The sequence below is a fragment of the Microtus oregoni genome, unplaced genomic scaffold, assembly GCF_018167655.1.
Source record: "Microtus oregoni isolate MIOR12 unplaced genomic scaffold, Mior012 000002F_ref0000024, whole genome shotgun sequence".
Taxonomy (NCBI): domain Eukaryota; kingdom Metazoa; phylum Chordata; class Mammalia; order Rodentia; family Cricetidae; genus Microtus; species Microtus oregoni.
Window position 1 is genome coordinate 24,407,231 of NW_024543061.1, and position 23,710 is coordinate 24,430,940.

General features: G+C 42.3%; 1 protein-coding gene across 5 annotated transcripts in view; it reads right to left on the reverse strand.

The window, feature by feature from the left end:
* The window catches only part of Tet3 (tet methylcytosine dioxygenase 3), a 102,609-nt gene that overhangs the window by 21,196 nt on the left and 57,703 nt on the right, over positions 1 to 23,710 (reverse strand). For all 5 annotated transcript variants that reach the window (XM_041641248.1, XM_041641249.1, XM_041641251.1 and 2 more), the window contains one exon: positions 349 to 439. In XM_041641248.1, the coding sequence (XP_041497182.1) occupies positions 349 to 439 (91 nt within the window). The remainder of the gene's footprint in view (positions 1 to 348; positions 440 to 23,710) is intronic.

The following is a 23,710-nucleotide window of genomic DNA, read 5'->3' on the forward strand; positions in this document are numbered from 1 at the left end:
CTTGAGCCCCAAGCACCCTTTGCAGGATGTCAGCAGCACAGGGAGCAGGGTAAGCAACGCTGGAGAAACGCTATCCAAGAAAATCAGGCTGCAGGAAACTAACTCCACAAACCTAACACCACACAGCTGTGTTTCCTCAGGAACAAGGGAAGAGGTCGGGACATATGAGGGCATATCTATGGATGGAAAGAAACCTGGACAGGAAGTGAGAGTCCCACACTGAACCTGCCACCGTCCAGATATGGGGCTTCTCCCTAGTGCACCCAGCACAACCCTACAGCCTCAGGTGCTTAGCATCCACATTCTACCCGATAGGCCCCATTCTCCCTGGATGTGGGCATCACTCACCGCTCCTCCATGAGTTCCCGGATAGAGGCTACTGTGGGGCCAGATCCCAGGTGAGTGTAATATGGGCCTTCATCTTTCTCCACTATTTGTTCTGCAGAAATACCAAGAGCAAGCATTATTGGGAGACAATTAAGGCAACACTAATTCAGAAAAAGGCAAACCACTAATAGGAAGTTAATAAGTACATTACAAACAGCATATAAACATGTAACAACTGTGTTCAGTCCCTATCAGAAAATACACAATAAAATTAAATTCACAATAAAACATATTACCAAACAGGAAAACTTAGAAATCTGGTAAATTCAAGCATCGTCAAGACTGTGGTCTACCATCTGTAATTCAGCTCCCCATCAGCCAACAGAGCTGAGTTCTATGCTTCAGGACAGAGCAACTCTGCTTCTGCACACACACTCTGACCAGGAGTCCGCGAGCCGTGGCAGACACACTACAAAAGGGAACCAAACGCCAGGGTCACGGCACACGGCAGCAGCATCCCCAAACACAGTGCCCATCAACAGATGAAGAAATATGTGCTACATCCAGATCCATCAGAAGAGCACTGCCCCAGGAAGGAGTAAGTTCTCTGCTGTAGCAATGGGGTTGGATGCAGGACTTTAAGCACACTGCCATGGTCTGAATAAAAATGGCTCCCATAGGCCCATAGTGGAGGGGCACTATTAGGAGATGTGGCCTTGTCGGGGTGGGTGTGGCTTTGCTGGAAGACGTGTGTCACTAAAGCCTGCTGCCCGTGGATCTAGATCCAGATCTCAGCTACCTCTACAGCATCATGTCTGCCTGGACTCCCATGCTTCCCATCACAATGGACTAAATTCCTGAGATGTAAGCCAGCACCACTGAGATGTGTTCCTTCATAAGAGCTGCCGTGGTCATGGTGTCTCTTCACAGCAATAAAACCCTACAACACATACCACACAAAAACTCGATCATTATTATTCCCAGTGCCCTTAAAGAAAATTAAGACAGTGTTTTCTGAAGTTACCCTGGCTGGATTTGCAACTGAAATCCTCTTGTTTCAGGCTCCTGAGTAGGCAGCTTACAGGCAGTGTCTCCAGGCCCAGCAGGGGTGAAATTCTGGTACAGCTATCACACAGACCTTAGTAAAATACAGTAGGCACGGTAGATTTGGGGATGCATGCCTGTAATCCCAGTATCTGAGAGATCAGGATTCAAGGGCAACCTCGGCTACACAGCAAATTCAAGGCTACCCCAGGCTACGAGAGACCCAGTCGCAAAAACAAACATCTAAAGAGGCAAATTCACAAGCGAGGAGGTAAACCAGACATCTAAAGTAGAGGTCATCAAGGGCTGAGAGGAGCGGGAAGTGGGCAGTGACGTCAACAGGTACAGGTCTGCTTAGCTGACAGTTCTGCAGACAGCGGGGAAGGCCGAGCAGTGCAGCACATGTGTCTAATGACCTCAACGACATGCATGTTGACACACGGGACAGGGTTTCTCTGCGTAGCCCTAGCTGTCCCGGAACTTTCACTGTAGACCAGGCTGCCCTAGAACTCAGAGATCCATCTACCTCTACCTCCTGACTGTGGGATTAAATGTGGGGGCACCACTGCCTGGCTATATAACTTTGTTAGATATATTTTACCATGGTTTAAAAAACAGAAATGGGGCTGGTGATCTGGGTCAGTGGGTAAAGGTACTTGTCATGCAAGCCTGGAGACTTGAATCCCTCCCCAGGACCCAAACAGTAGAAAGAAATAATTGATTCTTGCAAGTTCTGACCTTTGCAACCACACATTCCTCATCATAAAATGTAATAAAAATTTTAAAATAATATAGAAACAAAGGACTGGTACACCCTGACATTTATGAGGCTTGAAAACACTGTAAAGGGAAAAGACGCCACAAAGGCTCCACGGTGTATGAATCCATTCACGCAAACTGCCCCACAGATCCACCTGTAACAGAGAGCGGCTGCTGCAAGGGAAACGATGAGGAGCAGCAGCTTAGAGGCATGGGGATTCATTGGGGCAATGAAAATGTTAGAACTAGACAGGAACTGGCCATACACTGTGTGTGTGCTCACCACTTACTGTGACATGGCTAATGTCATGCATGCTAGGTGAAGTTTATCTGCTAAAAGAAAATGAACTATTGACTCCTGTACCTTTTTAAATGAGTTTAAATGAATTTTTCAAAGTGAAAGTGTCAGACTCCAAGAGCAATAATCACTTGGGCACGTGTCCTGAATGGATACTGTAAGGCTAACAGGTAAACTGTAACTGGAAGCCATACACACTGTAAGTTGTTAAGTTTGGAACAGGAAACTGGTGGAAGCCCACTGAGGAGGGCTTAGGAGACTAGCGAGTAGTGTACAAACAATAATCTCTAACTTTTAAATGTGTGTAACTATGACAACATGAGAATATGTTGAAATGCATGAAATTAATAAAATTACAAACAAATAAAATGTGTTGTCTTTTAAACAAGTAAGAGCTGGGGTCTGTGAGACAGAGCTCAATGGGTAAGGCACTTGCCATCAAGCTGCATGACCTGAGTTTGATCCCTGGAACCCATGGGGTGAAAGAAAAGAACCAACTCCTAACAAACCGCCGTCTGACTTCCAAACACACAGACACACACGCTAAACACATAAAAAGTTTAGAATAAAACCATGCTGCAAGCCATCATTTGTGATCTAATTCCATAAAAAATTCTGGTCACATGCACCAAAGCAAGTGTGAAAGGATTTCACAGTATTATGAGCAACAGTTAAAACTGGGAGCAACACACAAGGGTGGAAAATCTGTGCGCAGCAGAACACGCTGAAGTGCGCCCCAGTGTGATGGCACTAAGAAGAGAGTTTCCAAAGAAGTAATTAGGCCATGGAAGCAGAGCCTTGGGGCGAGCGAGGGAGAGGATCAGAGTTCAGCTACTACCACCCATACGAGCAGCACCGCCTATAACTCTAGCCAGGGGGTATCAGCATGCGTGTGTGTCCACGTTCTTGTTCTTTCTCTCTCTCAATGCACAGTTCTTAGGAGAGAGAGTCTGGGGAGGGGTCTGTGGGTAAAGAGCTTGCAGTGCAAACATGAGTTAGGAGCTCAGATCCCCAGCAACCACTAAGAAGTTGGGCACGGCCACTTCCCCAATTTAGGGAAGTGGGACCATACGTGTGTGTGTGTGTGTGTGTGTGTGTGTGTGTGTGCAAACAAACAAACAAGCAGACCTTTTGCGTTCATCAGCCTAGCCACACTGATGACCTCCACAAACACTGAAGACATTGACTCAGAAAAGCAGAAATGATCAAGAAGTTACTGGATGTTGACTTCTAGACTCCACACACACATGCATGCACATACACACACGCGCGCGCACACAAACACACACACACACACGACCCAGAAATCTTAATTCTGCTTGTTCCCTGCTCTGGACCAAGTGAGGACACATCAGGGAAGAGCTCGTATCCCAGCTAGAAAAGGAGCTCTTACCAGTTACAGGGCCTCTGTGCATCTCCAGCTGCCAAAACTGTGAGGATACTGGATTAAGCTGTCCACTGTGCGGCATCTATGTTGTAACAGTACACACTGACTAACACATGCGCACAGTCCAGCAACTGTAGAAAGGATGAATCTACCAGTCACAGCTGGGGTGAGTCAGAAGCGCACCTGCAATCGTAGCCCCGCGGCCAGAGCACTACCACAAGACCACAACGAGAGACTGAAGCCAAACCCTGAACCAGTGAAACTAGACTACTCCATTTAAACATTCAAAGATAGGCACCACTAAACCATGCTGCTTACAAAACCATCTGGAAGTGGCAAAATGAGACAGGACACTCAATGAATTCCAACCTCAGAAAACACCATTTTCAAGCTGGGCCTTGGTAGCACACACCAGCACTCCGGAGATGGTGGTTGACAGATCTGAGCTCAAGGCCAACCTGGTCTACAGAGCGAGTTCCATGACAGCCAGGGCTATACAGAAAAATCCTGTCTCAAAAAACCAAAAGAAAAAAAGAAAAGAAAATGCCATTTTCAAGAGAAAAGGCAGTGACGTGGACATTCGTTTGATAAATTTTCACGGAACTTTAAATAAAGATTTGTAAGCTGTCTTATGTCAAGAATTCATAACTTTATAATGTAAAAACAAAAAACGTTAAAAGCCTAAGAGGCTGGAGAGATAGCTCAGCAGTTAAAAGCACTTGCTGCTCTTCCCGAGGGCCTAGGTTCAGTTCCCGATACCCACACGGTGGCTCAGAACCATCTGTAACTCCAGGTCTGATGCTCTCTCTGGCCTCCAAGCGCACCAACCATACATAGGGTACAAATACACACGCAGGCAAAAACTCATCCATATAAAAATACAGAATCTCAAGAAGTCAAATCCATACTCATTTTGTATAGAACATTACACTCTGTTATACGGTAGAGACAAAACACGATACCCAGTTGCTCCCTTTAAAGAGCAGATGCTCCTGCTGGACAGACAAGTGCCCCACACGATCTACCTCATGGCATGTCCCATGGGGAAGGGATGAAATTTTCAATGCTTGATTTTGGAACAACTGGGCAGATTTATTTGATTCATAGTTAGAAATTTAAAGCCACCCCTCCCCCACTCCCCTACTCTCCCCAACTCCCCACACCCCCTCTACCCACAAAATCAGAGTTGAAGACGGCTCAGAATTTAAGAGCACTGGCTGCTCTTCCGGAGGACCACTGTTCATGCCCAGCACCCTTGTCAGGCAGTTTACAACTGTCTGTAACTCCAGCTCCAGGGTATCCAATGTTCTCTCGGGCATCTGAGGGCACTTCCAACATACATGAACATACACACACACACTCTCTCTCTCTATAAATAAACTTTTAAAAAGCTGTGCGGGCGCTGAAAAACAAGCAAGCGAACAGAAGATTATTCAAACAGTTACAGAAGAGGGAAGGACTCAAACATGACAAAATCCACAAACCACTGATTTAAAACAAAAAAGACTCTGATAAATATAAGTAAAGGGAACCTTACAGCAATCACAACCAAAAGTCAACTGCAGACAAATATCATGCTGGGGAAAAATATCTGGAACAACACCCTAATTTCCTTAATCTATCGAGCTCCACCACAGCTCCGTAAGGACAGAACCAAGAGAAAAGAGAAGCAGGAGAGGATGCTTCTTAGAGAATTACAGGTGGTTTGTACACATCTAAAGACATTTCTTTCCTTTTCGACGGGTCACTGTCAAAGTCTCTGCTAAGTGTACTGGAGAGGGCACAGGAACCAGGCGGTGTAGAGAGCAACACAGCCAAGGGCTAAAACAACAATTGCACAATTGGTCTGACCCAGCCATTCCAAACATTTCAAAGAATTTCTGTTTAGGAATTTGGTTGTATTTGCCTGTGTGCACAAGCCAGGTGTAGTTGCCTGGACTGCCGTCTCAGCACTCAGGAGGCCAAGGAAAATGTTTTGTGAGTTTGAGGCCAGCCTGGGCTACAGAGCAAGTTCCAGGCCATCCTGGGCTACACAGTCATCTCAACTGAAGAACAGGAGTTAGGTTGGGGAATTGGGATGACACACAAATGCTCATATGAGAAATTATCAGAGGTAACCTACAGTCTCACCACAAACACTGGACGTTACAGCACAGAATATTAAGCAACTGTTGAATATTAAGCAACTGAGATTGGATTTATGTACAGGAATTACTATCAGGTATTTTAATGGAGGGCATATTTCCAATGTTATACATAACATATACATCTGTACATACACAAGCATAAATGTATACATGGGTCATTACCAACACGTTGAGTTCAGTCTTATCCTCCATTCTTGTTTTAAAGAGCTGTCAGCTATGCCTGAGTGCAGCCGAGCAGCTGCTCACTGACAGCTCTCTAGCCTAGAACAGTTGTCTGTCCTCAAAGCACATTTCTCCTACGCTAAAGCATCCTTCCCATGCCTCCAGGTACATTCCCCACACAGAAATCTACTCAAGGCTCTCCCTGCTGACATTCTAGACAGTAGACAGAACATAATGTCAACAAGAATCCACATCACCCCCACCACCACACAGCATGATCCCCACCACACCACACCCCAGCCTCTAGCCACACAACTGCACTGTCCCTGAGTCCTTAACTGTATTCTCATGGACTACAATGTCTTCGTTTCTTTTATATGTATTATATACATACATGGCATGCAAACACCTGCATGTGCATGTGTGGATAACAAGTATAGTGGTATATTATTTGTTTTAATAAATAAACCCTGCCTGAAGATCAGAGGGCAAAGCAGCCATACTAGAAGCCATACAGGTCAGGGAGTGGAGGCACACACATTTAATCCCAGGACTCGGGAGACAGAGGCATATGGATCTCTGATAGTTCAAGGCCACCCTGGGCTACACAAGATTGACTCTGTCTAAAAGAGAAACAGAGCTCACAGAAAGGTGATCCCAGCACTTGGGATCACATGCTTTTAATCCCAGCAGTAGGGAGGTGGAGACAGGAGTGATATGGCTGGGCAGAGAGAGGAATATGAAGGAGGAAGACACGGGAATTCAGTGGAGTGTGGAGTCAGGATTCATGGAGACAGGAGCTCTCCATTTTTGGTCTGTGGTAGAGGTAAGAGCCAGGGGCTGGCTGCTTTGCTGATCTTCAGGTTGAACCCCAATATCTGTCTCTGGTTTTTTATTAATTGTGCTACATTTGGTGCCCAATGTTTGGACTATGAATTCACGAAAAAGTCGTTTGCCTGTGGCTTTTTCAGCCACCAGCACAGGCCAGAGCTACACTGGAGCTACTGCCCTGCCAGTTGGTTTGTCCTTTTTTTTTTTGGATTTTTCGAGACAGGGTTTCTCCGTAGCTTTTGGTTCCTATCCTGGAACTAGCTCTTGTAGACCAGGCTGGCCTCGAACTCACAGAGATCCACCTGCCTCTGCCTCCCGAGTGCTGGGATTAAAGGCATGCGCCACCAACGCCCGGCGGTTTGTCCTTTTTTTGTCTCCTGGTGGGCTCTCCCGGAACCCCATTCTTCGGCTGCTGTTAAACTAGGTAGTGCCTTGAAATCCAGTCAGGCGTTTACTGTTCAATGCAGCAGCAATAAGCCTCATATCTTCATCAACATCATTGGCAGATTTGATAAGAAAAAAATTTTTTAAAGGAGGAGTTAGTTAAAAGAGAGTTTTTCCCACATTAAAAAATGGAAAACACCATTACATTGGCGGGATTTGTGTCTCTGTATGATAATATGCTGAACACTTTGAAAATGGGAAGACTAAATGGGAGGATAACTAATTTAGATTTATGTAATGTCAATTGTAAACATTATCAGTTTTTATCATTTTGTTGTATCACTAAAAAGTTGGTTACCTCAAGTGCTAAAATATAGGATAGATCATAGAGATGTTCAAATCAGGACAGAGGAATTGACAGAGGAGAACCAACTTCAGCATTGCATTACAAAAATAGAGAGGAACAGTCTAAGGTTGTCAAACAAACAACTAATAACCTTACAGGAACTGCCTGCAGAGCAACTGTTCAGGTTCTGTTACAGCTAACTGGGCTCTAACGCCAATGTTAGATTTCAGGAGATTCAAGGAAGCAATAGTCTCATATAGCATGCATTCGCCTTTTGGGAAGCAAATGTTAAACTTGCGGTCAGTTTGTAAAAGAATTATCCATAAAGACTGGATAGAATTGGTTACAGGTGTTTTAGAGCCTGGTCCACGATTAGAATGGAGTACCTGGTTCAGAGAAGTCAGGCTAAGACTATTGAACAGAGTAAAGTTAGAGGTAGGGAAATCTCCCAAGATCAGCTTCATGGAGAAGGAGATTATGCTGCTTTAGGAAGGCAAGATGTGTATGATGACCACACCCTGGATTTATGCCACACGGTAGCAGCTGTGAATGCTTGGGACAGAATAGGAGAAAACAGGAAAGGAAATTGAGCCATTTAGTAAAGTTATACAGGGCCTAAAGGAAGCCTTTATGTATTTCTTATAAAGATTGACTTCAGCAGTAAAGAGAATGATACCAAACTCAGAAGCTAGACAAATTGAATCTCTGGCTTTTTGAAAATGCTGATTCTCAATGCAAAAGGATAATTAGGCTGTTAAAGGCAAGGTCAGCACCTTTGGAGGAATGGATCCAAGAAACAATTAATATTGATTCTCATGACCATAATGGATAGGAGTGGTGATTTCCAGAGATCTGAAGAAAAATTGAAATGTCAAGTGCTTCAATTGTGGCAAACAAGATCACCTTAAAAGGGATTGTAAACAGGGTGTTCCTAGAAACAATGTTTTTTTCCTAAACATAATCCACTCAGAATGCCCCTCTCTTCTGGATTATGCAGAAGGTGTGGCAAAGGCAGGCATTGAATTAGTAAATTTAGGTCAATGAGGAATATTCATTTGCTGTCAGAGAAACTACATAAGGGGCCTCTCGCAGGCCCCTATGCCAAATCTGGTTCAGTCATTTCCTGCCATCAAAGAGGAAACTCGCAGGCGGATCTCTGTGAGTTCGAGACCAGCCTGGTCTACAAGAGCTAGTTCCAGGACAGGCTCCAAAACCACAGAGAAACCCTGTCTCGAAAAACCAAAAAAAAAAAAAAAGAAGCCATACTGCTGTAGATAACAGAACAGCTACAGAAGAGAGAACAAAAAATTTAGGAGAAACCATAAAGCAAGTATTTTGGCAAACTTCTATAAATGAACAAAGACCAAAATTAAAAATACAAATAAATGTTGTCATTGAAGATCTGGTAGACACTGGTGCGGATATAACAATAATTCCCCCAGAATCTTGGCATCCAAATTGGCCTCTTAAGAACATAAATGTTCAGTTCTTAGGAAATGAAACTTTATCTCAGGTAAAGCAGAGCCTGAGACAGATTGACTGTATGGGGCGAGAAGGACAGTGAGGAAAATTAAAACCATATGTGGCTAATTTGTGGGGACATGATTTGTTTCAGCAATGTAATACTCACATTAACATTCCCCCAATCTTAGAAACAAACCATAAATTAGCATATGTTTCTGAAAAAAATATTATAAGATATTATTAAGAACAGTCACTGGCCATTCAGGTTGTTCAAGAACAGGGTACAACAGCTGCTGATATTTCACAGGCACCAACAACCCTCTCTTTAAAATGGTGGACAAACAAACCTGTATGGATTAAGCAATGGCCTTTAACAATAGAGAAACTGCAGGCTTAGACAGCTGGTACAGGAGCAACTAGATGCTCAGCATATTGAAGAATCAACCAGCCCTTGGAATTCTCCTGTATTTGTTGTTAAAAAGAATCTGGAAAATGGAGAATGGTAACAGATCTAAGAGCTGCCAATAAGGTGATTCAAACAATGGACTCTCTTTAGTCTGGCATTTCTTTGCTTTCTCTATTACCTAAAGGGTGGCTTCTTATTGTTACTGATTTAAAAGGTTGCTTCTCCACTATACCTTTATAAAGAAAGAGAGAAAAATCTGCCTTCACAGTGCCTACTTAAAATAATTCTCAGCCTGCTAAAAAATATCAATGGAAGTTTCTCCTACAGGGAATGCTCAATAGCCCCACCCTGTGCCAATATTTTGTAAGGCAGTCATTGGAAATGATAAGTAATCAATTTTCTGAATCTATAGTTTACCATTACATGGATATTTTCCTATCTGATTCAAACATAGATACTTTAGAAAGAATGCTTGAAGTAAAGAAATTTTTGCTTTTTGGGGGATTATAAATAGTTCCTGAAAAAGAATACAAAGAGGAGATTCTATTAATTATTTAGGCTATAAAATAGGTTTATAAAAAATTAGACCCTAAAAGGTGCAAATTAGGAGAGACTGATTGCAGTGTATTAATGACTTCCAAAGATTGTTAGGAGACATTTCCCATCTCTGGCACACTATTGGGATAGGTCCTGATGACCCAATTAATTTAAACAAAACCTCAGATAGTGACAAGGATTTAAATAATCCCAGAGAATTATCAGCTGAAGCTGAGAGAGAACTGGCTTCGATAGAAGAGGAAGTACAGAAGGCACATGTGGATCATGTAGATCTGAATCTTAACTGCATTTTGGTCATCTTAGCCTCCAAATATGGTACAGGAATTTTTTTTTTTTTTTTTTTTTTTTTTTTTTTTTTTTTTTTTTGGTTTTTCGAGACAGGGTTTCTCTGTGGTTTTGGAGCCTGTCCTGGAACTAGCTCTTGTAGACCAGGCTGGTCTCGAACTCACAGAGATCCGCCTGCCTCTGCCTCCCGAGTGCTGGGATTAAAGGCGTGCGCCACCACCGCCCGGCTGGTACAGGAATTTTAATGCAAAGGGAAGATACTATCTTAGAATGGATCTTTTGACCACATAAACCAAGTAAAAAACATATGTGGAAAAAGTCTCTGAGTTCATTCTAAAAGGAAAATTGAGACTTTGTCAATTATCAGGAATAGACCCAGCAGAAATTATACTTAATATTAATAATGATGAAATTGAAAAATTATGGGAAGAAAGTGAATCCTGGCAAAGAGTTTGTAGTAATTTTGGGGAACAGATTAATAACAACTATTCCAAAAGCAAGAGAACTCAACTTATAAAGAAAGCTAACTGGATCCTTCCTTACATTGTACGGGAAATACCAACAACTGGAGCCCCTACATTCTATACTGATGCAAATAAATCAGGAAAGGCAGGTTACAAATCAGAAAATTTAAGTAAAGTGGATCAAAGCTCTTATGATTCTGTCTAAAAGTCAGAATTACATGCTATTCGCATGGTTCTAAGAGATTTTAAAGAACCTCTCAACATAGTTACGTTTTACAATATGCAGAAAGAGTTGTTTTGCATATTAAAACTGAATTTACACCAGATGATACAGAATTGACTTTATTATTTATTCTGTTACAAGATACAATCAGGAACAGGAATCATCCCATATACATAACACACATCCGATCCCATGTGGGTCTGCCAGGGGTTCTAGTACAAGGTAATGCAGAAATTGATTGATTATTGATTGGAAATGTGCTGGAGGCCTTCACATTTCATAAAAAACATCATGTGAATAGCAAAGGTTTAAAAACACTTTTCCATCATGTGACAACAAGCCAAGGAGATTATAAGGAAATGTCTTACTTGTTCTTTATACAACCAAACACCACTACTTGCAGAAGTAACCCAAAGGGTACTCAAAGGAATAAAATCTGGCAGATGGGTGTGTTCCATTTTGTAGAATTTGGAAAACTAAAATATATGCACCTCACCATTGATACCTATTCAGGTTTTCAATGGGCAACTGCTCTGAGTTTGGGAAAGACTGACTCAGTAAGCACACAATTGCTAGAAGTTATGGCCATCAAGGGTATACCTGTACAAATAAAGGCAGACAATGGTCCAGCATATGTCTCTAAGAAAATTAAAAAGGTTTTTGCTTGTTAAAATATAAAGCATATTACAGGTATATCACACAATCCTACAGGGCAGGCAGTTATAGAAAGATGAAATCGAACTCTAAAGGATATGTTAAACAGAGAGGGATAATAAATACCCCAGAAATAGACTGCATAATGCTTTATTAACTTTGAATTTTCTAAATTCTAGTGAGAAAGGAACAACAGCTGCAGAGAGACACTGGATAGTAGAAAAAACTATAGAATTAAATCAGCCATTATACTTTAAAGATGTACTGACCTCAGTGGAAACCAGGACATGTGTTACACTGGGGAAGGGGTTTTGCTTTTGTTTTCTCAGGAAGATACCATCAAAACTGATAAAGATTTGATATGAACAAGAGACACCTCTTAATGGGAAGAAATGATAGTTCATTCAACAGCATGGTTCTTATCTAAACTAACCTATAAAACTCAGAAAGGTTTTTCATTTGATTAAATATAACTTGCCAAAAAGAGAATCTTCCCAAAATTAGGATTGGGAAAGGGTTTTGTTTCTGTCTTTTTAGGAGAAGAGAGTTATCTAGCTAAGGAATCTGAAGACTACTTGACAAATGAGACATCTGAAGAAAAAGGACAAATCATTCAAAAAAAAATGTCTCAAGAAAAAGAGTAAATTGGCCTATTGGTATATCACATTTCCAACAGGACAAAATTTCACCAATCTTCCCAAATGTTTGTTTCTGTTGTTCTCTACAGACATATAATGCAAATGGTCTTTTTCAGTCCCAGTCAAATTAAAGATTAAAGCTGGCTTTGGAGCTGGAGTGTGGCTCTCTCCTTCTCTAAACCCAAGCATGCTTATTAAAGTGAAATTAAAAACTCTCTGTCTCATGTCAGAAGAGCCATCTGATATGTGACAGAAGAAAAACAAATATTTAAGGACTATCATATTGCCACTAATCTCATAATCCTTTGATTTTATATTAACTCTTTAATAGCTTTTATTAAGGTATAAAACTTATATGATAAATATGTATGTATATATATATATATATATATATATATATATATATATATATATATATAGACTTTTTGCCATATTAATGGTAATATAGAGTACCAATTCTAGAAAAAGGTTTCATCTATCTTCCTGTACATGATTTCGGGTTTGAGTCTCTATCAGTTTTTTGCAGTGAACCATGAGCATGTCTAATAGTGACTTTTGAAGTTTCCAAAAAGAGGATGATGATGATCCCACGTCGATGATCCCTCCAGGACTATGATAACATGACCAAGCTGAAAAACACCACCTAAAGACTGCCTTTGGATTACAAACTGCTCACAACAATTTTGAGGTTGCTAGCTAAGACGATCTAGCCTAACAGACTACTCCAGCCAGGACTCAAGCCCTGCACTTGCCCATTACGCAGAAACTGAACAACATATGATAAAACTACCTCTCCCAGGACTTGACAACCCAAATTTCTCTTTTCAGGATCCCCTAAAGGTGCCATCACCCCCAGACAGCAGGAAGTAAATTTAAGAATAGAATGCCCATGATGTAAAATTTCCCTCTGTATGCTATGAATGTTGTATTGCCATTGGCTAATAAAGAAGCTGCTTTTGGCCAATGGTTTAACAGAATATAGCCAGGCTAGAAAAGATATATAGAGGAGGCAGAGTCACAGAGAAGCCATGTAGCCACCACAAGAGACAGACACCAGATGGAAGCTTACCGGTAGGCCACAACCATATGGCAATACACGGATTAACAGAAATGGGTTAATTTAAGATATAAGAGCTAGCCAATAAGAAGCGTGAGCTAAATACGCCAAACAGCATTGTAATACTACAGTTTCTGTGTGATTATTTTGGGTCTGGGTGGCCAGGAAATTAATGAGCAGTCTCTGACTAGACACCCACATTCCCAAGAGGTGGGGTGGGTAGTTTTGGTTGTTCAATATGTTATGGATATTTGTCATTGTTTAGGGGGGTTGGTTACAAGTTGTTATTGATTACAGTCAGGAGGAAAGTTAAACAAAGGAGGTCAGATTCAGAGATCTTGTTTTGAAAAGAAAAAAGGGAAATATAGGTATGATAGAATAAAAGGGTAGATTATTCAATCTACTCTGAAAAGAAAAAAGGGAGGCTATAGATATAAGATAAAAAAGTAGATTACTGGATCTATTTTTAAAAAGCAACTACTAGTTTTAAATGTTTTACATCGGATTGGACTTTTATATATTGCATACATTTTTTTTTCATTTTTTGAGACAGGGTTTCTCTATAGCTTTGGTGGCTATCCTGGAACTAGCTCTTATAGACCAGGCTGGCCTCAAACTCACAGAGATCCACCTGGCTCTGCCTCTTGAGTGCTGGGATTAAAGGTATGTACCACCACCACCCAGCTGTATACAAATTTTATATATTGATACAGATTTGTGGTTGATTTTGTTAGAACATACACTCTCTCTCTCTCTCTCTCTCTCTCTCTATATATATATATATATATATGTATATATATATATTTCTACTCTCATTCAAGGTATTATACATATACAACTCATTTAAAAATGTAAAGCAAATTTCTAGTCCTTGAAAATTATTATTACCAACTGTTTAGGACAATAAGAAAATGCAGGTTAGCAGTTAATCACCTAGTATAATCTAACTTGTAATTACATTAGGTATGTTTTCAAGGTCAAACAAAGATATATTTTAGATAGACAGGTCATCTTCAAATGCTTCAGAGATCTACAGAATATAACACAGGTTCTTTTTTTTTTCTTTTGTCATGTCTGCTCCTGACAGCATCAATCTACTTCAGAGATGATAATGGGCATTGAAAAACTCTACATGGAGTTTACTTTCTTTGTGCCACTGGGCAAGAAAATGTCCTTGCCTCAACTGTTAGTATGTTGTCCTAATTGGACAAGCAAAAACACAAAAGAAAGTGACTGCCAAACATTATCAAGATAAGGAGAGACAGCCTTTCAGAATATCCTACTTCATAGAAAAGTCTGTCAGATATGCTAGGCCTGTAGGGCAAAGACGGATGCCCCAATGTTGCAGAGGAACTTTGGGTGACTATCCAGGCTGCCAGCTGTTTCTGTCATGACATTTTTTGGAAGTCACTTGCTTGCACTTCCTGATTCCTCAGTTAATATTATTTCCTCCTTGGGTCTCTGAGGGTGTTGAAGACTAGATAGTTATGAGTTTTCCTTGTTTATCAGATGCAGAAATCAAGTTATGATAGAAAGTAAATTAGGTACAAGACTTTGGACTCACCAAGATGGGATAGATAGGGAGTATTTTCTCCAAATTTGTCAAATGAAAATTAACTAAGCACCATTGATGTATTTATTGCCTATATATATCTATATAGTTTTTGCACTTATTGTATAGTTTTTCTTATATTAGTTATAGCCTTTTTATTTTTGATAAAAGGGGAAATATAGTGGTATATTATTTGTGATTTAATAAGCAAAGCTTGCCTGAAGATCAGAGGGCAAAGCAGCCATACTAGAAGTCATACAGGTCAGGGAGTGGGGGCACACACCTTTAATCCCAGGACTCGGGAGACAGAGGCATATGGATCTCTGTTAGTTCAAGGCCACCCTGGGCTACACAAGATTGACTCTGTCTAAAAGAGAAACAGAGCTCACAGAAAGGTGATCCCAGCACTTGGGATCTCATGCCTTTAATCCCAGCAGTAGGGAGGTGGAGACAGGAGCGATATGGCTGGGCAGAGAGAGGAATATAGATGGAAGAAAGACACAGGAATTCAGTGGAGTGTGGGGTGTGGAACCTTCAGGATTCGTGGTGACAGGATCTCCCATTTTTGGTCTGAGGTAGAAGTAAGAGCCAGGGGCTGGCTGCTTTGCTTTTCTGATTTTCAGGTTGAACACCAATATCTATCTCTGGGTTTTTATTATTTTTGCTACAGACACGCATCAATCCTGGGTGTCGATCATTTTCCACTTGTGTATGTGCCTGCTCATACCTGTGAAGATATATTTGTGTTATGTGTGCAAAAGCCTGAAGTGGACAAGCATCTTTCTTGATCCACCTCCACTTTATTCATTGAGGCAAAGCCTCAAAATTGAACCTAGACTTAGCCAATCCAGCTAGTCCAGCTAGCCAGCTGCCCCAGGATCCCTGGGAACCCTTCCGCCATTAGAATTACAGGAAGGCTGTCATGCCCACCTGACATTTGTGTGGTTTCTGGGGATCCAAATTTCAGTACTTGTGCATGGCAGGCAGTTTACTTACTGAGTCAATCCCTAGACCTTCACTTTTTTTTTTTTTTGAGACAAGACCTCTCATGAACCTGGATCTTACCATTTTGACTAAACTGGCTAGCCAATGACTGCCTGTCTCTTCCACCCCAGCAGTGGGGCTACAGATTTTCATGTGGGTCCTGGGGACATCAAGTTTGGCCCTCATGTTTACACAGCAAGCACTTTACCCATGGAGCCACTGTCTCAGCTCAGAAGCTCATCTGTAAGGCCTAGTTCATAGGCTGTGTGTCTCGTAAGGCCCTATTGGGCTTTCCCAGGTATCAAGGAAAGAAACCATCCTATTATGTAACTGTTAATGATACAGAGAAGAACAAATATGGATCTGTGGACAGGAGCCTGGGCAACGATGATGGTTACGTTCCCAGCCTCTCTAATCCCTGTGCCTGTGTGTGTAAAATAAAAGGCTTAGCCTGTATTTGGCACACAACAGGAACTCAATAGGCTGCTATTGTTCAGGCTCTGTCAACAACTGTGTGGCTGTGAACAAGTTACACAACCTTTATAAGCCTCAAAGCAATTAAATGATGGTTATACATTACAAAACAGTTGAGGATTAGATGAGCTGTCAGAAGGCACGGCCTCAACATTTCATGAATGGCTTCAACCACAGTTAAAACACCACTTACTCCAAATACGCCCTATTTTGAACCACACAAAAATAAAACATGACAGAGGGTGCGTGGTAGAAGCCAGGAGAGCGCAGCATTGAGAACATGGGGGCTGGAATTAGTGGTCTGAACTCTCTTTATAGGTGCTAGCAGACAGCTGTATCACTGCATACAGAAAACAGAATGTGAGAATATGTCAGAACTTCTGAGCTTTGCTCCAGTTTCTGCTATGTAGAGAAAATTCAAAGTAATGAACTAACTACAGGGTCTTGCAAGGCCACTAAACACCAGGGTAGCTTTGAAGGCTACTTTCTGTCCCAGATCAGAAAACCTCAACTCACACGGTTGGCAGCAGAGAAAGGAGACATTCAAGGTGAAGCTGCAAACTGAAGCCTGGCAATTCCATCCCAAACCAACTCAATCTGGAAACCAGCTGGTCAGGTTTCTCTGGGAGGGCTGCCGAAACACAGTGAAGACACTCCAAAGCCAAGAAAAACCAACGCCACGTGTAGCAGTTGACAACACAGTACAGGTGTGTCCTAAAACACCATTTCTTTTTGAGAGTCCTCTTTTCCTGAGTATGTTTTCTTGCAGGGGGTGAACATTCTATAAAAAGAAATCTGACCCAATGCGTATGTTTAATTATGAAACTTGTGTACACACACATAAACCCCAACCCTGCCTATTTCTTATTATGTAAATTATCTCATTTTATAGTTTTTACTTTAAAATCTCATTTTGTGTGTGCCCATATGTGCCATGGCACTCATGTTGGCGTCAGAGGGCAACTTTGTATAGAATCTGCTCCCTGTTAACCTTTACATGGGTTCTGGAGGTCAAACTTAGGTTGACAGGCTTACACAATAAATTGAGCCATTTCACTGACCCAATATTTGCTTTATATAGTCACCATTACATACGATGCTTTTGTAGGTTCCTGAGTTAGGAATTAGCATCACTAGTAGTAAGAGATACAACTATGAGAAGCAGTTATGTGAAAAGCCTATACTTAATTTGAATTACAAATGTTTAATGTGTTACTTAGCTTTAAAACAGAGACCTATACACCTGAGATAACCAACTTACAATGAGAAAAGGTTTGCTCCAGCTCATGGTGTCAAAAGATTTTAGCCCATGGTCACTGGACCCTGATGGTTGGGCACGGGTATCTCGGTGGGAATGCATATGCATGGCACAGGAGTTCTGTTCTTATGGCAGCTGGGAAGCAGAGAGGAGGAAGGCCAGGGTCCCAACATCCCCTTTCAGATGCTGTTGTATAACAGTTTCCTCTGTGATAGAAACATTCCATCCTGCAGGAAGCTCTCTTAGCACCAAGGCAAGCAACTCAAATAGGAAAGTCCCCAAAACCAACCAGATTCTCTTGGCCCCACCCTGCCAGGGTAATCCAAGGAGAAGAGTTGAAGCTATAACTACAAAGCTACAAAGAAGACTCCCGAGAGCAGAAGAGCTGCCCGGAAGAAGCAGACATCAGCCGAGCTGCCCGGAAGAAGCACAGAGTCACTCAGAAAGGACTCTCCAACTTGCTGAGCTGCCTGAGGCTGTGCAGTGTGCTCCAAGTTTCCCAGATTTTCTGAGCTGTCACCCATGCTGGGGTGGGCCTTGGACGCAGCTGTCTCTGAGTCATCTCTCTTCCTGTAAGTGACCCCTCACCCATACTCCTGTAAGTCGCTCCAATAAAATTAACTGGTTCACCAAGTTGGACTTTGGTGGTATCCAAACTTTGGTGTGTTTTTTTTTTTTCTTGAGATCCCTATCTGGGGTGAGCAGATGCGTGTGTGTTGTGTCTCCCTAGGAAAGTTCTATCACATAACTAGTGCATACCCAGCTCTTTATTTTAAATGTCTTCATCCTGTAAAGGACCAGGAGGGCTCAGAGAAATGGTCAGTTCAGGAGCTAAGGCCAGGAAAGTACAGCATGTACTCTAAACATCTTATATAGAAAGCAAAAAGTACAAGTTGAATGCCTAGAGGTTGGGCAAGGGGTGGGGTATGTCCAAAGAGCACTGGAGCTGGCCTGAAGGAGTTTCCAACCAGCCAAATTTGGGAGAGGCTGAGCACAAAAAAGGTAGCTGTAGCAAAACCACACTAAACATAAGCATTGGAAGAGAATGCCTAACTGATAAGACAACCACACAAGGATGAAGAGGAACCTTTCCTTATAACCACGGAAAAATGTTTCATTGCTGTTCTTCGTACCATCTTTACATGCACCACAAAAGGGAAACGGCTTTATAAACCATGGGAACACCTTTATATCCTTCGAATTTGAGCTTGTTGAAAACGCTTTTAGACTTGTTTAAACAGACCCATCTACCAGTACATGAACTGAGAACAATGTGGGCTAAACAAACCGGTACCATTTCTCAAGATCATGTACACTGTGTCCACTTGTGTGTTGCTAAACATCAAATGTATCTAGAAAAACAATTTAATAGTGTTTATGTATGCACATGCGTGTGCAAGGGAGAGAAAGAGATTGAAAGATTGATTATGAATGTCCGGGCAGGTACTCAAGGAGGCCAGAAGAGGGCATTGGATCCCCTGACGCTAGAGTTATAGGCAGTTGTGAGTCATTCAACAAGGATGCTTGGAAATTTAGGTGCCCTGGAAGAGCAGCAAGTGCTCTTAATTGCATACACAGTAATTTCTTATTTCAATACTGAGCCACAGCACATCCTTTTTGAGGACATTTTAATTAAACAGCGCTGAATTCCAGCTCATGATATATACAATATTCTTTTTTATTTTATTTTAAAGATGTATGCATACAAGTGCTTTGCTTGTATGTATGTATGCATGTATGTATGTATGTATGTGCACTATGTGCACTATGTGCATGCATAGTTCCCACATGTAGAAGCCAGAAGAGGGCATCAGATACTCTGGAACTGGAGTTACAAGATGGTTGTGAACTACATATAGATGGTGGGAACCAAACCTAGGTCTTCGGAAAGATCAACAGGTCTCTTAAGCACTGAGCCGTTTCTCCAGTTCCAACAATATTCTTAAAAAGACAGTGTGAGGATAGCAGGAAATGTTAAGTATGGATGATAACGTAGCACGTGCCCGGCTGACACCATGCAGAGGACATCATGACAAAGCTCTACCCCGACTTCAGAGGCAGTCTTCCAGCTGATGCAACACGCATTAAGCACTGTTTACATTTTGAAAACTGTCATTAAAGAGGAGATTACAGGTCCCCTTGGATTTCTGGTAAAAGTATCTAAATGAGGGCGAGATGCACTTTGGTGGGCTACGTAACACTTCATGTAAGACCTACCCTCTTAAGATTTATTTGCAAGCACAGAATTAGCCACAGGTGCTATGCTGTGAGTAGCTTCCTAGAACTTGATAATGTCTGATAACTAACTTTACGCCCATGGGACAACTTCCCATTTCTCCACATCCCTGATAACCATCATTCTGTCTTCTAATCTTGTAAGTTGGACTATGTCAGATACATCACCTAAGTGAAACCATGTGGTCGGTAGTCTTCATCCTGTGACTGGACTATTTCACTTAGAGAGAATGTTTTCTAAACCTGCTAACGTTCAGAAAAATGCCAGGAACTAAATACAAGACAGACAGAGTGACAAAAATCATGACTCTGTCATTACCAGTGAAAAATTAGTCCACTTAGGAATCACGGGGACCTGGAGAACTTTGTTCAGAATGCGTGTTGGATGCAAAAGGGAAGAAGTAACTTCACAATAGCAGTATCTGGCTCTCACCTCCTTCGCCTGTGATTAACACGGCATCACTAAGAGAGGGAACGCTAGTCACTAAGAGAGGGAACGCTAGAACCTGAGGCGGGGGCCGTTTCACCACAAACAAAGCAAGTCCTTAGATCTTAACTTTCAGCCCACAGGAAACCAGCATCCAGAAGCAGACTAATCAACAGAAACTCAGAGTGCAGATTTGACAATGAAGGGTCAGCTAGTCCTGATCCCTTTGACAAATGCCACCTGCAGAACGGCATGACATTGCAGCCAGGATTATAGCACCTTGCAAAGAGCTGCAGCTGGAGCTCTCTCTGCAGGTAGTGATGTGTCACCCGGCTGCAGGAAACACACTCTGCAAGGCTTAGATCACGTGCATAGACAATATAACAATCAATACATGAATCAGTAATCGATAAATGGTGCTGCCCACAGCAAAATAAGGTTTAACGGCCTACTTGGTGCTACCACTCTGAACTTGCAGGTCATCAGGGGAGTTGATTCTATTTAAAACATATTTGGTCTTCTGACATTTGGTTTTTCATGTTCATTACTTTCTAATTTTCACTATTTCCTCTTTTTGTTTTTTATTCCCCCACCATGCCACCTCTAACGTGGATAATCCTTACCATGTTTTTGCTAACACTAACAGGACGTTTAGAGAGGAAGGAGTTAGTGCCTCTTGAACTTATTCCATCTCCTGTACCATCTGCTTCTTGCTATTGTTTTTTTTTTTTTAATTATGTATACAGTGTTCTGCCTGCAGGCCATAAGAGGGAACCGGATCTCATTATAGATGGTTGGGAGCCACCATGCAGGTGCTGGGAACTGAACTTAGGACCCCTGAAAGAGCAGTCTGCGCTTGTCGCTACCTTCGAGTCATCGCTCTAGCCCCTTGCTAGTGCTCTTGTGAATAAACTTCCCTCTCTGGATTATAAGATGTTTAATATAAGCGGAGAGTGGCACATGCCTTTGATTCCAGCATCCAAGAGGTAGAGGTGGGGGGCAGGGTGGGGAATTTCTGAATTCTAGGTCAGGTCAGCCTGGTCTACATCCTGGAATATGTTAGACCCTGCCAGAAAGGAAGGGAGGAAAGAAGGGAGTACAGGAGGGATAGAGGGAGGAAGGAAGAAAGGAAAGGGGAGAAAAGAAGAAGGAGAGAAAAGAAAGATGCTTAATATAGGTAAATTCATTTCAATATGAGTACATTTTGTATTTTACTTATTTTGATGTTTTGTTTTCTGGGGCAGGGATTCATTTTGGGTAGACTAAATTGGCCTTAATCTCAATCTGTAATCAAGGATGACCTTGAACCTACACTTCTGCCTCTATCTCCCAAATGTTGGGATTATAGGCATGTATCAACATGCTTGATGAAGCTTTTGTTTATAGTGGTTTCAACCTTCCTAATGCTGTAACCCTTTAATACAGTTCCTCATGTTGTGGTAACCCCAACCGTAATACTATTTTCATTGCTACTTCATAACTGTAATTTTGCTACTGTTATGAATTGTAATAAAAATATCTGTGTTTTCAGATGGTCTTAGGCAACCCCTAGGAAAGGGTTATTTGATCCCCCCAAAGAGGTTGTGACCCACAGGTTGAGAACCGCGGATTAGAAGAATGCTTTGTTATTCTATACATCTGAACCATTTAGCATTTACTGACAGCCCCTTTCCCAGCCGTCCCGGAAAGTCTGCATTCCTGCAAGTTGGACATGTCTTAATGAGACCTTTACACGCATGAATGGTGACTTAACCGAGCACTGATCTTGGTTACTCAAGAATATTTCAATACTCAGAGAACGGCAACAGATATATCCCACATAAAAACTTCCACTACTCAGTAAGAGAGAAGCAGGACGACAAACTCACAAGGGCCCTTTACCAAAGAGGGCAAGTGGAAAAGCACGAGATTCTGTCATGTAGCACAGGGACAAAGACCGGCACCACTCAGTGCTGTGAGTTAGGTCACTACAACTACAGCAGAGATCCCCCTGCCTCTGACTCCCGAGTGCTGGGATAAAGGCGTGAGCCCAGAAATCGGCCCTCCGTACTTCCTGTTGAGAGAAACTCCCAGTTCTGAAAATGCCTCTGTGGAGCCCCCACGCCACAGGTGATCTTTCCAACAGGAAATTTGGGGTTGCCCACACCCCTGCTTCTGCTGTTTATTCTGGGGCAGGGTCCTGCTAAATTGTATGGGCTGGCCTTGACCTCACACTAATCTGGGCAGACCTTGAACTTCTGCTCTTCCTACCTCAGGCAACAGTACTGAGGATTACAGACCTGTGTCATAAGGCTCAATATTAAGCAATCTTCTGACAGGGAAGTCTATGCCCAAGGCATCTCACTTTCAGCTTCTTACACTGCTTTGCATTGGACACGGCAGAGCGAATAATTCTTATAATCCGTATTGAGTGGCTGAGGCTCAGCATCATCTGTGGCCTTTGGATGCTAGCACCGTCCCAACTGCTCCCACAGCTCAAAATATCTTCACTTAGAGAAGGACAAAGCAGCCCTCCTTCTCAGTAAGAGTCATGGTTCTAGACTCATTTGCCCAAAATAGAATATTACCTTCATTTACTTAACCACGCTCAAATTCTTCCCTTAGATATTAAGCCAGAGAAGACAGCTCCGAGGGCTGAAGGGACAGGGGCTGAGCAGGTTCTGGTCGGGAGAGTCCAACTGAGGAGCATCAGCCCCAGGTGCTATGTCTGATGGAGCTAATGCCTAAGTCTCTACCTTTGTGTGTTGAGGGCTGGGTCAGAAGCTCTGTCCTGGAGGCACAGTCCCTCGGGACTCCGGCTCATCTCACTCAGTTTCTAAGAGCCCCGCACTGAGGAGGACTTTTATCTGGAGTTTCAGTGAATATTAGTCTCTGCACAAGGGCCTCTGACACTGCTGGGTTTCACCTACAGAGCTGGCTCCCAGTGTCTGGCTTCCTTCGTTGCCAGGCAACCAGGGCCTAACCCACCAGATGCTGGAGGATGAAGTCCTTCAAGTGAGCTCCCCACTTTGCCCAAGCATGCCTTCTCTGTTGGTGGTCTCTACTTTCTAAGTTGTGGAGTTCCTGAGGCCCCAGGATTGTTTCCTCAACACCCAGTGCTGTGAGCACTGACTGCTGGCAGACAAACCCTGGTGGCTTAGGATTAGGGCTAGCATCAGTTTTTAGGCGAGGAAATTTTCTTCTTTCATTAGGTTCCTCTGGGCTTCTTTCATCGGGTTTCAGAAAAGGAATATTTTTGCTATTTGGATAATGGGTCACCATTTGTTTCCCTTTCAGTCCTAGGTGACATTTCTTCCTTTTTCATCAAGGTAAAGAGAGAAATGACTCAACTCTTCTTCAGGAAAGT